This window comes from Carassius auratus, chromosome 50, assembly GCF_003368295.1.
Source record: "Carassius auratus strain Wakin chromosome 50, ASM336829v1, whole genome shotgun sequence".
NCBI lineage: Eukaryota > Metazoa > Chordata > Actinopteri > Cypriniformes > Cyprinidae > Carassius > Carassius auratus.
In genome coordinates, this window is record NC_039292.1 from 13,452,891 (window position 1) to 13,469,699 (window position 16,809).

The 16,809-nt window shown below is 35.8% G+C and overlaps 2 protein-coding genes across 3 annotated transcripts in view; both read left to right on the forward strand.

The window, feature by feature from the left end:
* Nucleotides 1-3,201: 3,201 nt before the first annotated feature.
* On the forward strand, nucleotides 3,202-10,577 carry syt8 (synaptotagmin VIII). Of its 2 annotated transcripts, none has more exons than XM_026239314.1 (9): nucleotides 3,202-3,371; nucleotides 5,848-5,974; nucleotides 6,166-6,335; nucleotides 7,563-7,658; nucleotides 7,842-8,009; nucleotides 8,144-8,311; nucleotides 8,428-8,545; nucleotides 8,955-9,088; nucleotides 9,367-10,577. In XM_026239314.1, the coding sequence occupies exons 2-9, from the start codon at nucleotides 5,875-5,877 to the stop codon at nucleotides 9,604-9,606; spliced, it is 1,194 nt and encodes a 397-aa protein (XP_026095099.1). In that variant the 5' UTR covers nucleotides 3,202-3,371; nucleotides 5,848-5,874; the 3' UTR covers nucleotides 9,607-10,577. The 2 variants fall into 2 exon arrangements, with proteins under 2 accessions (XP_026095099.1, XP_026095100.1); XM_026239315.1 differs by lacking the exon at nucleotides 3,202-3,371 and adding an exon at nucleotides 4,204-4,486.
* A 2,076-nt stretch (nucleotides 10,578-12,653) lies between these two features.
* LOC113067081 (uncharacterized) overlaps nucleotides 12,654-16,809 on the forward strand; it is a 6,689-nt gene continuing 2,533 nt past the window's right edge. The window contains exons 1-5 of the mRNA XM_026239316.1: nucleotides 12,654-12,713; nucleotides 13,140-13,228; nucleotides 13,982-14,068; nucleotides 16,200-16,381; nucleotides 16,471-16,809. The exon at nucleotides 16,471-16,809 is cut by the window's right edge and continues 2,533 nt beyond it. Of these exons, the coding sequence (XP_026095101.1) occupies nucleotides 13,150-13,228; nucleotides 13,982-14,068; nucleotides 16,200-16,381; nucleotides 16,471-16,809 (687 nt within the window). The 5' untranslated portion in view covers nucleotides 12,654-12,713; nucleotides 13,140-13,149. The remainder of the gene's footprint in view (nucleotides 12,714-13,139; nucleotides 13,229-13,981; nucleotides 14,069-16,199; nucleotides 16,382-16,470) is intronic.

Consider the following 16,809-nt stretch of genomic DNA (forward strand, 5'->3'; position numbering starts at 1 on the left):
GAAGTTCTCCTCAAAGTCCCTCCTGCACTTAAACAGACAAATATAAATCGCAGTTTGAACAAACAAAAAGATGTGAAAGAGCACAATTCAATACTCGCGGTGTTCTGGTGTTCAGGGCTCACGCAGAGAAAGGCGTGAAAAATAAGCATTTTCAAGTGTTTTGATCAAAACACTTGATAATCGAATTTGCTTATTTTTGCTCTAGTAACGACAAATACATAGGAAATATGTCAAAATATCCACCTTGGAAATTATGCTCGAAAGAGTTGGGTCCGAGTCCACCTTTGCCGAGTACGAGTCAAGACCAAGTCCTTACACATCAAGTCCAAGTCCGAGTCCGAGTCCAAAAGGGGCCAAGTTGGAGTCAAGTCCGAGTTCTTAAAGGCTGAGTCCGAGTCGAGTCGTAATCGTATAAATTGGTATTGTAAATTTTTACATTCTATTAATATTTTAACCTTTCAACTATAAAAATGTAATAAAAAATTAATCTAGTAATTGCCATTAAACATTTTTATTTTATGTCAACACAACTAGTTTCCTATCAAAAAAGGTTTCAAAGGTTTTATTGTATTACAAGAGCATGAAAATACAAATGAATCTGTTTTATTATTGTATCACACTATATTTTCCTCCAGTTAAAACTGACATTTCAATTATTTAATGCCTCTCCCCCACATTTGACAGAGGTAAAGTGCAGCCAATGAGGAGATCCTTAATGATGACATTATGAATTTCTTGTTGTCTTGGAGAACTTGAATATAAAGCGCTCTCGAGATGATAGTGATATCAGGAAACTCCTAATATGGACAAAAGCGTCCAGCTATCGCTGTAGTTTTCACAGGAAAACAGTAACTTATGCAAACACGAAGACATTAATATACGATCACGACAATAAATTATTTTTAAGTCATCTCCAGCAGGTGATAAATAAAGTATGAAAAATGCAGTGCTAATTGACATTTATTACAGTATAGAAACTATTCTGCCTTATTATGTGATAAACAGTGTTTGCAGTATATAAACAAATGATTTATTATTTGTTATTGTCCAGCATTTATAGATTTATAAGCCAATTAAAAGCTAGAAAATAAGAGAAAAATTAAAGTTGCCTATACTACCAGTCAGAAGTTTTTGAACAGTAAGCTTGTTAATGTTTTTTTTTTTTTTTTTTTTTTTTTTAAAGAAGTCTCTTCTGTTCACCAAGCCTGCATTTATTTGATCCAAAGTACAGCAAAACAGTAAAATGTTTGAAATATTTTCACTAGCCTATTTAAAATAGCTGTTTTATATTTGAATATATTTCAAAATGTAATTTATTGAACATCCTGGATCTGTTTTTTCGCTCTTCTTTATTCTTTTTTTTATGTATTATAGAAGTATCGGATCGGGACTCTGTATCAGCAGATACAGAAAATCAAATGACTCGGACTCGAGGACAAAAAACCTGATCGGGACATCCCTAATAACAATCTATTTCTTGTGTCCATGACTTCTTATGGCTAGGGAACTACATATTTTTCTTGTGGCCACGTGTTAAATGTAAACAAACCTGCATTGATCATAGCAACCTGAGATTATCAGAGGTGGATTCCTTAATATTTTATTTTGAATTTAGAAGTTATTATATTATTTATTATAGAAATTATTACATTATTATATTAACCATAGGCCTTGGCTACTGGACTGTATTATGTGCAATTGTCAGCGTTCAAATTCATCATGAATAAATGTTACAGAAAGTGCATAATATAAAATAGGTCTACAAGAAAACATTTTTATCCATAAGTCCATTAACTAATAGTCTTTTCCCCATGTGACGACCCTGAGTCTCCTGATTCTATTGGTCGAGGTCGTGAGAGCTTCTGATTGGTTTTCCTCTCCTCTCATTCAATAAAACCTCTTTTTTGATTCAAACGTTTCTGCTTGATCCCTCTTTTGTGTTGCGGCTTGATACGAGCTGGTTGTAACACCCATTATAATTGTATATTATTATTATAAGCCCATTATTATTGGTTTTATATTCATAATTTCCCCCCTTTATTTTGATCTCTTTGCTTAATGTTCTGAATACTTTTGTAAATAATAGCCTACTGTAAATGCTGGACATGCAAATAAAGCTTTGATTATGCTAACTGGAACTTTTGCTGGAATGCAGTTTAAATTAAACATATATTTAATTTTATTTTGGCTAATTAATGGACCATGATTATAAAGTATTTATATAGTATTTCACTGAGAAATTAATAATTTACTTAGTTTAATTTGTAACTCAAAACACAACATGCTCATTTATCATCACACATGGGCATAAATACAATCATAAAGTCAAAACTTTATTGGCAAAATTATCAGGCGTTTATTTACGTGTTCTACTGTACAGACGTGAATTTACTTTTCCTTCAGCCTGAGGTTAATTCATTACACTTTTTAGTGTGAAAGGGCTTTTACATTTGCTATAATTAGAACTTCTTATATTAACAACAGCCCTGCACATATTTAAAAAGCAATGCGAAAGTAATCAAAAGTAACGTAACGCATAACTTTTCACATAAAGTAACTAAGTCACACAGTTAGTTACTTTTTTAGGGAGAAACGCAATATTGTAATGTATTACTTTTAAAACGAACTTTCTCCAACACTGATAATGAGTCATTTTTCCAGCTTAAAGTCAGTTCATTGATGATTCAGTGATGTCATCATCCAGTTCAGCTCTCTTCCAATAGTGCAATCAGTCAAGCGTCAGATCTATAAAAATGGAGATAATGAATTAACAAAAGTTATTTCATAACGTAGCCTATAGATATTTGGAATATATAAAATGTTCTACATTACTGAACAAGGATTTTAAACAAATAAAGTATGTTTGACATTAAAGTGATAAATAAATAAATTTTCTTCATGATCAGATTACCATTAATATTCAAACAGTAGTGTGGTAAGACTGGTTTCTGTTGTAATTCCCAGTATGTTTTCACTGCTCATCACAGCAGAACATACAGTATTTCAAGAGCAAGAAGGAAGCTGTTCATGCTATCAGCACTTAGTCAGCTGTAATATTTAGCTCTTCCTTATAAGAAATTATTTGAATATCTTGTAGGCTATCTGACTGTTTGTGTACCATTTGAGTTTCACATGAGGTGTTACCTATTCCTGTAAAGGCATATGCACAGGCAGTTTTGTGTATTATTGAGGTGTGGCAGGTGCCGCACATTTCTTTATGTATTGAAGGAACACGTTAGGAGAGCTGTCTAAGTGGCCTAGTCTTCATTTCCAACTATTTTTGGATTCCAGCACAAGACGATGACTTAATTGTTTAATACTGCAGAACTGGACAAGACAACAGCTGCAACTGCGAGTGGAGGATAAAAAAGGCAAGTTGAGTTAATGTGTATTTCATTGCCTTTTCTAGACAGGTTTCAAGTGGATCCAACAAGTTCTAGTTGAGTGTTAACTATGTAAATAAAAAATGCATATTGGGAGTATTTGTTATATGGAATGATATTTAGCAAAATTAACAAGATATATCTGATACTAGGCTGTTAAAAAAGGGAGTCAAAAAATTTTTTTTAGACAACAGATATCTGTTTTTTTTTTTTTTTTTACTAGTGGGTGCAGGACACTAGTTCATTTATGTAAGTGAGGTTAGCAAAATAAAGTAAACTATGATGTATTATACCCAAAGAATTGTTCAAACAGTGGACTACCAGTGAAAATTTGGGACCAAATATTATTCATTCAATCTGACCTGACCATGTTTTGCTTAAGTTTTATCTGACATTATCAGCATGACACTTTTTATGTTGATGTTCACTTATTTGTCATAAATTTGTCTTTATGCTCAGTTTCTGCGTCTCTTTCAATTATAGTTCCATTGTACCTGAAAATTAGATTTGTTTATATAATTTTAGACAAATAGTAGCGTATTTTGTTATCACTCCTCACTATTTATCCCTGCGACCCTATAGGTTAAGCAGTTTGGAAGATGGATGGATGATATGATATACAGTGTGTGTAAATCTGCACTTCTGTCATTTTGTCTTTTTGTGATTTTTAATGTTGATCTCTTTCACTCTTCGCCTTTATCCCTCTCTTTCTTTCTTTTGTAGTGTCTTTCTTTCTCTTTCCTATTTTCACAACTGTCATAAAAGATTTAAAATGTCATAAAAAGTTTAAGCAGCTACTCTTCAAAGGCAAAAAGTTGGCTGTTGGAAATACTGAATTGTACTGTATTAATGGAACTGAGATAAACAACAGTCTCTTGTCTCACCGAATGATTAAAGCCTCAATGGTTAGTAAATGGCACATTCCAGTGGCTCTTTCCTGAGCTGATGCAGTTTCTGCAGTGGGCAGTGACTTCCTTCCCCTCTCTGTGGCTCTGCATACAGTGAACGGTTTAGGAATGTGTTCATATTATTCAGAATATTATTCTTTATGTTTTAAACTACAACTGAGGAGACACTATTCCAAAGGATTTAATTTTACACCAGTAAGTGCCACTATAATGCTCTGTTTTATATTGAAGTGCACTTCTTTCATGGAAATGTGTTTTTATGTTCAGTTTGTAGCTATTTTGTGCCGCTTTTGATTATAGTTCCATTCGATTATTTTTATTTAAGGCATCATTCTCAGGCATAATCGTGTATTTTGTTATTCTTATTTACACTTTTCTCTCTCTCTTTCGAAACTGGGACTTGGACTATTTAAGTCCTTTACTGTTGCATTGCAACAGTCTTGTTCGTGAAATTTTTTTACTGTATTCTCAAGGCAGCACTATTCAATTTTTATGACTGTTTCACTGAAAAAGAATGTTATCTGTACACTTTAAGCACACCCAGTTTTAATGGACTGCAGGTGGCTGTCAACATGTTTAACTTTGGTGGTGATGACATGCTTTTTAGTCATGCAACCCAGAGTTTAATAAGGCAGACTTGTAACATCTAACACCGTGTTTACACTGGACGTGCAACAGCTAAAGTCTGTCTACAATGGACGCAGCAAAGCCACTATTGAAAATCATTTGAAATCTGTGTCAATACGTCATAAATAGAACGCAGCAGCAGTTTTCTGTCTGGGATTTGACGTGCCATGCCACACCGCATCCAGTGTAGACACGGTGTAAGATTTTTTCAGTTGCAGTTACTTGTTTTAAATTGTCTCTAAATTTTACTTTATTAAAATGATAAATTATGGAACCACTAACGTTTTTATATTAAATAAGAATTCTGGATTTTTATTCACAATTCCAGGTTCGCATCACACAGTTGTAAGTTTAAATCTCATAATTCAGACTTTTTTTCCTCAGAATTCTAAATTTACTTCTCGCGATTCTTGCTATTTTGTTTGCTTGCTTGATTTAATTTTTATTTTTGTTGTTTTCACCACAGAATAAAAAAATAAAAAGGTAATTAAAACTTTATATCTCACAATACTGACTTGTTTCAATCTCAGTTTGTTTATATCTTGCAAATCTGAGGAAAAAAAGTATGAATTTTGAGATTAAAAAAAAAAAAAAATCACAATTGAGTTATTATTATATTTTTTTATTCCATAGCAGAAATAGCATTCATTAGGGATAGTTTGCTCAAAAATTTTAATTCAGCCTTCATTTGTTCATCCTCAGTTTTCCAGTGGACTCCAGTGGACTCCTAATTATATTTACCAAGGTTTTGAAATGACATACTTACAGAATTTCCACTTTCGGGTCAACTATTCCTACAATTTCTTGTAAACCGTTCCCTTCGGGCTGACTAAAGTGTTGCACAACCATTCTAACCAGTAGGGGCCATCACAAAACAAGGTTACTAACACTTGCCAGACACGAACTGTCTTTTGTATGTATATTTCCAGTGACCCACTGGCCTCATCCATTTCACCATGACACCAAGACCAACATTAAAACCAACTGAAACACTTCACACCAACACCACAACAGCTGCTCCAGGCTTCCTGCCCTCTCTCCTGGACAGGATTCCTTGTGAGTATATCATATGAATCCTCATTTCAGCACCTGCTCCACGAGGGCCGATCTTATTCCGCACATTTCATTTTCACTTGTTACAACTTTAACTTGTCTTAACACTCCTGGCCTTGGTCTCACCTCATCCTTCAGATGTGTGTCCCCGGACTGTGATATGTGATGGAATATTGTCGTTTTTGCCACAACAGTGCCAAGATGGGCCATCTACGCTATATTTGCTGCCGTCATCCTGCTCATTCTCATCTGTGTGATATGCTGCTGTGTGAAATGCTGCTGCAAAGGGAAAAAGAAGAGGAAGAAGAAGTTGGACCAGAAGATCAGTATGAAAGGGATATCAGGATCTACAACCACAGCTCTGGTGAGAGATGGAGCATCCATGCTTGTGAATGCTGCTCAAATTGTTCTTCTAGTCAGAAAAATAAAGCATTTTGGAAACTTCTCACTTAATCTCACATGGGTGTCCTTGTCTTTGAAAGTCCAAGATACTGTAGTAGGTTTCTCATCAAATACGTCAATGCTTTTAACATTGCTTTTATTGTCCTTTAATCTTGCAATATATCAATAATTATCTCATTTATGCCTACTGTATGTATTTTTTTTTCTTTTAAGAGATTTTAAAGGCAAGGTGTGTACTGTTTGCAGTAGTGTGGCAAAACAAAATTCCTGAACACACCCATCATCTGCTATTGGTTGAAAAAAAAAAAAAAACATCCAAGTCCCGTCTCCAAATTCACACCATTGGCTGCCATTGTTGACATGGTCCTTTAAAGGAACAGCTAATCCAAAAAAAAATTATTTGGATTATTAAATATTATCATTTAAGGTGTAAATGAATTTTCTTAATGGAAACAGATTTGGAGAAATCTATCATTCAATCACTTGCTCACCAATCGATCCTCGGAAGTGAATGGGTGCCGTCAGAATGAGAGTCCAAACAGCTGATAAAAACATCACAATAATCCAATCCAGTTGAGTCTAGTCCAACAATTAACATCTGCTGATGAGAAAAGCTGTTTGTTTATAAGAAACAAAATCCATCAATAAGGTTCTTGCCAAAATACAAGTCTATAATTCATAATTATGCTTCATCCAGTGAAAAAGTCTCTCATATCAAAAACTATTTACATATTTAGGATTGTTTTGGCCTTTGAATGGTGCTTGATCTGTGGATATTTCTATCCTGATTTAGACGAAGTAACCTTTTCACTGCAGAAAGCAATATTATGGATAGAGGACTTTTATTTTAGCCAGAAGCAATGGTTTGAAGTTAAAAATGTGTTGATGATGGATTTGTTTCTTACAAACACACAGCTTTACTCGTGGATTATTTTGATGTATTTATCAGCTGTTTTGACACTCATTCTGATGGCACCCATTCACTGCAGAGCATCCATTGGTGAGCAAGTGATGTGATGCTAAATTTCTCTAAATCTGCTCTGATGAAAAACAAACTCATCTATATCTTGTATAACCTGAGGGTGAGTACATTTTCAGCAGATTTTCATTTTTGGGTGGACAATTCATTTAGGTTTCCTAAACTGTGGAAATCAAATGTTCACTAATGGGAAACTGGATTAACCGACAGGTCCAGCCTGAGACGGAGGGTGGGGAGTATGGATCAGCTAAGCAGCAGAGAGGAAAACTGCAGTACTCACTGGAGTTCAACACATCCAGATCAGAGGTCACTATATCTCTTTCACTGATTTTACAGCAGTGCCCTCAACAGGCAGGAAGTATTATTATTGTGGATTAATTTTCATGGATGAATTGTTCTGCACAAGACTAGTAATGTAGAAAACGCTTTTAGATTAAAACTGTTTTTAAGATCATAATCCACTATATACTGTACCATATTTCTCATCAGCTGACTGTAGGGATAAAAGAAGCTGCTGCTTTGAAAGCGATGGACTCAGGAGGGACATCTGACCCTTATGTGAAAGTCTACATCCTTCCCAGCAAGTTCAAAACATATGAGACCAAAGTCTTCAGGAAAACCCTAAACCCAGTGTTCAATGAAAATTTCAAATATCAGGTAAACCACGCAGAATAATAAATCATTCATTATCATAGGGGAAATAGATTCATATTAGAACAACAGTCTTTTGTCGGCTTAATCGATGACCTGATGAGGTGGAGTTGTTGATGTGTTGTTTTCATCACTTGCAGATCCCTCAGAAGGAGCTGACCGAGTCGATACTGGTGATGCAAGTCTATGACTTTAACAGATTCTCCAAACACGACATCATCGGCGAGATCAGACTCAGTCTGTCCACAGTGGACTGGAATCATGTGATCGAGGAGTGGAGAGAGCTGAGCGAAGCTTCCAAACATGAGGTTTAGTTCAGTATCTATATACAGTGCACAGTCTTATTCTCTAAAAACTGGAATTCAACTGCAAGTCCCAAAAAGTTATTTTGACCCTTACATACAGTACTGTGTCCTTTTCACAGCAAGAGCATCTGGGAGAGATCTGCTTTTCTCTTCGTTATGTCCCGGCTAGTAGTAAACTCACTGTGATCATCCTGGAAGCCAAGAACCTGAAGAGGATGGACCATGGTGGCTCTTCAGGTGACATTCTTACTAAAATGTCCTACATCCTCTAAAGTGTAGTCAGCAATCACTACTGATGCTGTTGAAAAAAAACTGCATATGTTGGTTAGGTATGTTTTGACGCTGGGATGCTGGTCCATTGCTGGTTTGAACTGGTCCTTTGCTGGTTTATGCTGGTCCTTTGCTGGTTTATACTGGTCCATTGCTGGTTTGAACTGGTCCTTTGCTGGTCCATCACTTTGAAAGTGTTGTGAAGCATGGAAGAATTTGAAATTAATATACATAAAAAAAAAAAAAAAAAAAAAAAAAAAAAAATTGCTGTGTTATTCCAATTCCAACGTATTTTTAGCCATAGCATTATTTCAAGAAGATATAGAGAGTGTGTTTAGCTTAGCCATTGATTAATAGTTCTGTTTTTGTTCTGTAGACCCTTATGTGAAAGTCCAATTGATTCTGGATAAGAAAAAGTGGAAGAAGAAGAAAACATCAGTGAAGAAGCAGACACTGAATCCATACTTTAATGAATCATTCACTTTTGAGGTGTCATTTGAACAGATTCAGGTGAGTGATGCCTAGAAACCGGTTGCTAAGATGAATTAAGCGCCAATGGCAAATAAATGATTTGCTGTGATCTTCCGGAGCCACTGTGATGTTTATCCTCAGAAGTACCTGAGCATTTCTCTATTAGACCAACTGGTTTTCGATGGTTTGATTTGTGTCTGTGAGGAAAATATAAATAGAGTTGTAAAGTCAGAATATCATTCTCATATGATTTCAACCTCATCAAGTAATTTCAATTGTGTATAACCATTTCTTTTGCTCAATATTCCTTAATACAGAAAGTCCAGCTGGTCATCTCTGTGTGGGATCATGACAAAATGAGCAGAAATGATGCGATTGGCAAGATCTATCTGAGCTGTGATGCTACAGGAAACCAGCTGCGTCATTGGGCGGATATGCTGTCCAACCCACGCAAGCCTGTGGCTCAGTGGCACACGTTACTCTCCTCTGAACAGGTGGACTCAACGCTGGCCTTAAAACACACGCTAAAGATCCCATTCACAAACAAAGCCTTCTGAAAAACCTCCATTCTCATTCTTTGTAACAATGTACACAAGAATTTCATTAAGTTAAAGGAGTGTAATGCTCAGACAATAGTAAAGACCAATGAAAAGATATCTGATTTCTTGCCATTCTTTTTGGTTTATTTATAACAATACATAAACATTTCATTACTCTCTATTATGTTGTCTTCTACATCATTTTTAGCGAATAACAAGTCCAATATATTTTAGTCAAACATATGAAAGCGAATCTGTTTTTAAGAAATGGTCTTCTTAAGAAAAGCTTATTATTTGTAGATAAATGCTGCTGTTAGCCATGTTTTAAAATCAGATATAATGATACATCTATTTTATTTGCTGTATTTAGCATAAATTTATTTGTAAGATTCGTGTAATGCTGTCACATCCCCCTAATTTTGTATTAAATGATCTATTACTTCCTTATATATGTATTAATTAGCCACTATTCACTATTTAGAGAAATGTATACTTAATGTCACAGTTTTGTTGTTTATATAATTGATGCAAAACCTTCTCATGTTTGGAAGTTTGGGATAAAATGATGATACGTTCAGTGCTCGGGTTTTGATACTGCAGATGCGAGACAGTTGTTTGAGGTTTGGTGAGTTCACACACACACACACACACACACACACACACACACACACACACACACACACACACACACACACACACACACACACACACACGCTGATTTCTCTTGTGACTACAGTAGGCACTAGATAAGGGTGTGAATATCAGGCTTTCAGCACACATGTAGGCAAATTACAGCGTTATAATGAGGTTTCTTCCTTTAGCATTTCCAAGAATGTTTTAATTAAGCGTGCTTGAAATTTATGTCATCAACAAGCACACTGGACAATTGTCGTGCACCTTTTGTACCTTCTTCAAGGTGTCCTTTGATTTATAAATGTAACCTGGAGCACAAAAGCAGTCTTAAGCAGTTGCTGGGGTATATTTGTAGCAATAGCCAAAAAAAAACAAAAAAACCATGGTATGGGTCAAAATTATGATTTTTTTCTTTTATGCCAAAAATCATTAGGATATTAAGTAAAGATTATGTTCCATGAAGATATTTTGTACATTTCCTAACGTAAAAATGTCAACATTTAATTTTTGATTAGTAATATGCATTGCTAAAAACTTCATTTGGACAACTTTAAAGGTGATTTACTCAATATTTAGATTTTTTTTTTGTTTTTTTCGCACCCTCAGATTCCAGATTTTCAAATAGTTGTATCTCGGGCAAATATTTTCCGATATAATATTCAGCTTTCAGATGATGAAAAAATCTCAATTTAAAAAAAATTACACTTAAGACCAGGGTCATATATTGTTTTTGTATAAAATCAATTAAAAATGTTTATACAATGTCATGTTGCTTTTATTCAGCAAGGATGCATTCAATTCAAGGCCACATTTTATCCAGTGTTTATGAGAATTGATCAAAAAGCGGCAGTATGTGGATCATGTGACACTGAAGACTGAAGTAATGATGCTGAAAATCACAGGAATATATTACATTTTAAAGTATATTCAAATAGAAAACAGTTAATATTACTGTTTGTTATGCATTCTTAATCAAATACATTTCAGACTTGATGAGCACAAGAAACTTCTTTCAAATACGTTACCATCGCTTACTGAAGATTGTTTTATGCATGTATTTTCTTTCACAGCCTGAGCCACTCCGAGTGAAAATGGCTCCATAGAAAAGAACAATATAGACCACTTATAGCTGATTTGCAGCGATCTCCATTTCCATTAACCATCACAAAAGCAGGCGCACAGCAGGTTTATGATCAGCAGAAGTAGTAAACACTGTTGACATGACCTTTAGAGTCTCTTTACCACTAGAGTGCAGCTTTCATCTCCGATCAAAGAGAATATTCCCGCTATCTTACCATGCTGTGCAGGGTACATCCACACTGCATTAACTGGATGTAAAAACAGTACTATTGTGAAATATTATTATTACAATTTAAAATAGCTGCTTTATATTTGAAAAATGCAATTTATTCCTGTAATGCAATGATACATTTTAATGTATCTTGATTTATTTTTTTATGCATTTAGCAGACGCTTTTATCCAAAACGATTTACTTTACAGTGCATTCATGCTAATATTTTTCAGCAACCTTGCGCTGCTAATGCAATGCTCTACCACTTGAATAAATATTTGATTCAGTAATTGCACAGATTTGTTTGTGTGTGTGTTTCTGATTGGGTTCTGCAAAAACTGCCAATACAGCCATACAATGTAACCCAGTTATGAATGGTTCAGTCCTATGTACCTTTATAAAACGCATCTTCTCATTTGCATGTCTCACGTTTCTAACTTAAATCTTGTTCTTTGTGGTCAGGAGACCACACCTCTGAAACAGACGGGAATAATAGAGTGTGTGTTTGTGGTGGACTTGAGCAGATGAGAGAACCAGGTCATAAGTAATTCAGATCTTGCAAGCAATTGAATGGTGGAGGAGCACAGGCTGACACTTTGTGATGTAAATAAAGTCTCACTTGTGTTGGGCCACACTTTATTCAGTGTTTATGAGGGTCCGTTATCATGCGGTCTCATTATTACAACGTTTGTTGAACAGCCATGGAAAATCCATTTAGGCGACATGTCTGTTCAAGACACTTATTTGATTGGCTTTGTAGACATTGAAGCCTAAAATTACAATAAGGCTACTTTGGTATGGTACTAAATGGTACTGTGGTTATACTACGGTGTCTGTGAAGTTGGAGTACACTGTAAATTATGGTGTGTTAATATGGTAACCATTCAGTAATGTACAGAGATAGTTGTACATTTTACTACTGTAATTATTAATAGATTTATTTGTTCATGTAAAGGCTGAAAAAACTATTCCCTAGTAAATATATATATATACCCTACTACAACTAAATAGACTTGCACTCATCTATATACATCAATTCGCTAAATTCTATTCAAGACGAATCGATGTTATTTGTCAACTACCCACTTTCGCCATCACATATGGACTACTTTTCCCATGAAGCTCAGCTCGTCGCTTCCGTGACGTCGTTTGTCCACGTGAGCTTCATTCAGCTGAGCGCTGCAGAGATGAATGGCTGGGGTTTGTTTGAACAATTCTATGCTTCATATATTTCCTGCTCACAAATGTTAAAGATGTCTTGTATGTGTATGTTCTGTTCGTTGCTCTCTGGTGTTTTGAGTCGCGTGCATGCAGCGAAACCGCACGTCCACGCGGATGAAGCTGAACAAACACATCTGATGAGACATGGACGCTCATTTAACGCAGTGATGATTTTTCCCGTTTATATAATCAAGCCTGCGCTCGGCAGCGTGAAGCCAGCATCTGATCGTGAAACCACGCCATATATATTTGTGAAGCAGACTGAAGTCCTGGAATGCTTGAGTGCGGGGGTGTCTGTCTGTCCCCCTTCACTGCAGTCACACATCTGACCAGCATATGCATGATCCCTCACACTGCAAACACTGAAATACATGGCTTTGAAAATGTTATTTGAATTGTTTACAGAGGGAGGAAGATGGAAACGTTGGAAAAATGGAGCAGAGACATCATGACACCTCATCTGCTGGATAAGAAAGAGCAGTCTAAACAAAATGGTGAGTTTTGCTTTTTGGTAATAAGAATCGTGTCTTTCTAAAACGTCTTTAAACTGATTGTTTATTAAAAAATGCACACTTTTATAAAAGCAAGCATATATGATTAATTTGTATAATGTAAATATACCAGGATTCTTGGACAAAACAGCTTTAATCTTAAAATATATTGATTATCCCCATAAAAAAGTAAAACAGAAGGCCTCATGATGAATTACAGATCATCAGAAGTGCTGCTTTCATAAACCTTTCCACTATACGATATGCATTACATGTGTTGTCTTCTATAGATTTTCACTGCAAATTATTTCAAAATTCCCTTCTACTTCCAAAACCCCACGATTTACAGTAAAATAACTTCTGCTAAATATATTGGTTAGATGGTGTAGAAACCCAGTACAGCACACCTGCATTTTCTGTGTACATTTTAAGCTTTCAAATGATGTGCCTAAACATTTATTATACCTCTTGAAGTAACTTTTTTGTTTGTGACACCCTGGCCCAATGCCAACATGTCCCTTTTACACTAAAAGGGTTTATCCACTTAAAAAAAAATAATTAATTAATAGCATTTCGTTTGTGCTACAGATGTGGACCAATGTTTTCTAAAACTCATTTGATGGGATGAATGTTTGTAGTGCAGACATGGTCTTTAAACCACACAACTCCAATATTAATTTTCTTTTGTTTTTCTGTTGCTGGTTTGGTTCTGCTTTGGACAACCTTTTTGTTTTTCTTGTGGTCTATTTTATTCAGGTATGATTGCAGAAAATCTGCTCAACTCTCTTAAGATTTGCACTCGTTTGCAGCTCCAGCCAATTTCTCGTTCAGCATGTGCCACTGGTAAGTAATTTGGAAAATTTGGATTATTCAGGACACTATCACATTTCGTTTTCTGTTTTTTTTTTTTTTTTTTTTTTTTTTTCATATAATGTGTATGTCATGTCTAATAAAAGTTCATTTCTGTTAAGAATGACTTTAGTATTTTCTTCATTGGTATTCAGCCCTTCTGGAACTAAAATCTTATTTTGATTTAGCAAAATTATTTGGAGTAAATAGAAATAAAAATAAATCTTCAATTTATTAAAAAATATTTTTTTAAATGTCAATTATTTTGTGCAGAGAGTTTACATATTTTCAATTTCACATTTGAAAATCTGTGGTACAAAATGTACACTCTAAAGCAAGAATTAATTGTATGGAACTGTAATGATCGTAATACACAATATTGCTTGAATCTGAATGTCTTTTAGCATTGTTGACTGGTTGTTTATTTTCACCAGATAATATGCAGATACTTCAAATTTATTCGCAGCTGAACGAATCTTCAGGCAGATTTGGTCAGAATTGCTGTTTAGCGCTGTGTCGTGTTAGCAAACATGCACATAGTCAATTGGCGGAACAATAAAACGATGGAATGGCTGTCTGAAGTGAGATATGTGGGTGTATTAATGGCTGAGTCGTGCTTTCCTGGATCAAACAAACTCTCAGCTCCATTAATGAGCATCCTCATTGAATCACACACATTTGCTGGCAGACAGGTGCCTTATAGGGAGAAACTTAAGGGCAATTTCTTATCAGCCTGTTGAACACTTAAGAACACAGCTGAAGTGGGACTCTTGTTTTGTATTGGGAGATTGTATAATGCCCCAATCATCAACATGTCAACAGAACATTGTTATGACCCTGGTCTAGGGTCAGAGAAGATAACATAAAGAAATCTGAAACCAGCTGTTAACTTGTGTTGGTGAGTTTATTTATTTATTTATTTATTTTTTTTTTTATTTTTTTTTTATTTTTTTTATTTATGTTCTCCCTGTGATAGAAAAAGAAACAAATGACAGAATTTTTCCCTGACTCCCTGTCTAAACCAAAAATCAGCTACTTAACTAACGGGAATAAAAAGGAAAAGAAAATTAACTAAATGGCTTAAACAACAAAACAATTGTTAACATAAAATAATCATATTCGTAATTGGGGATATACCCAACAGGATTCTCAACGCAAAGAAATAGGTTCCACTTTATGTAACAAGAGGTTAAATTCACAACAGACACAATTTGCCAAAAAATCTGCTCTCTGTCCGGACGGAGTCACCTAAGAGCGCTAGAGAGTGAACTATGTCCCCAGACGTAACAACATTTTAAACTTTGTGGCCTTTGTAAATTTTCAGTGGGCAGAAGTAAAAGGAAACAAACACTGATTTAAATGAATGGCCACTGATAAACACTGATTGGAATTATTTAATTTCAGAATAATTACCCATCCCTCTGGGATCTGGGTAGGGCTGGGCGGTATATCGGGTTTGTACAATATATCGATATTTTCTTAATGCGTTTGAGATGTGCTGTCTTCCTGAATGCATAGCTTACATTTCACATGTATATCCTCCATCTGTAAATGTTAGAAAGCCATGGAAATATTTTTTTCTGTCAGAAGTGCATGAGCCTTCTGTTCTGGGATTCTCCGCTAAACTTCAGTGAACAAGCACCTCCTCGCGCATGCGCGCCAAACAAACACAGCTCAATTATTGTTGTGTTGGACAACATTAGGCGACAAGTGAAATAAATAGATATTAAATACAGTTTTTTTTTTTTTTTTTTAATCCAAAAATGAAAATACAGTGATATATTTCAGATATCGCAAATCGGCCAAAAAATACAGAGATAATGATTTTTTGCCAATATTGCCCAGCTCTAGATCTGGAAGTGTCTAGATTTTTTTTTTTTTTTTTTTTAAATCCTCCTTTGTTTGCATACTGAATATGGATCTTTGTCTTGTATCTATCCAACCATCTATATCATCATCTTGTTTACTCAGAACCACATTTTTAGATGCATATTTCAATGCATCCCTATGGACCCCTTTACACCGAACAAGAATACTTGCTAGCTTATTAAACAAATTAAACTTTGTATTTGAGCTGGTAAACGATTTGTTCATTGACCTCAGTCCATCTGATTTGTTTTTTAAGGCTCCTGTCCAGATCTGATGAGTAGGAACGAGCAACCTGGCTCCCGGCCGCTTGCCATGGCCTTGACGCCCCAGCTACCCCCCAGGACCCATCGGCGCCTGTGTCTCTCAGTGTCCTCTGACAGCAATGGACGCTTCAAAGCTCTGGAGACCCAGGAATGGAAAAACAACCTCAAAGCTCAGGTAGGATGGAAGTACTTTCAGCACAGCTGCTTGTAACTTGTTGGAGGTCCAGTTCGAGACCCCCATAGTAATGTGACTTTTTCCATCAGATGGAGCAGGCTCATAGTGCCGGAGCAGCCAGCAGTACAGGTTCCCTGGAAAGAGCGTCTCTCTTTTGCGCTTCTGGATCCACCACCACCTCCAGCTCTGGCCTCTCCAGTCCGGTGGAGCACCTCACCAAGAGCAAGTCCTCCAGTCGCTTTTCACTTTTCTCCCCACCTTGGAACAGCAGTTCTGAGACCGACTCCAATCCACCTTCCCGTTCCGGATCAAAGAAAATGCGCAACTACAGTTGTAGAGCCGGTCCTGGCAGTGCCAAAACGGGACCAGAGACTCCAGAACCCAAGCAGAGCGTCCCTGAGCACTTCCAGTACTCAGAACCGGTCATA

What these genes read in the sequence shown, in the direction of transcription:
- syt8 (XM_026239314.1), top strand. Translation starts at nt 5,875, where the DNA reads ATGACACCAAGACCAACATTAAAACCAACTGAAACACTTCACACCAAC. An exon ending in TCTCCTGGACAGGATTCCTT is followed by an intron (nt 5,975 to 6,165) that starts GTGAGTATATCA and finishes TTGCCACAACAG; the next exon opens with TGCCAAGATGGGCCATCTAC. An exon ending in TCAACACATCCAGATCAGAG is followed by an intron (nt 7,659 to 7,841) that starts GTCACTATATCT and finishes ATTTCTCATCAG; the next exon opens with CTGACTGTAGGGATAAAAGA.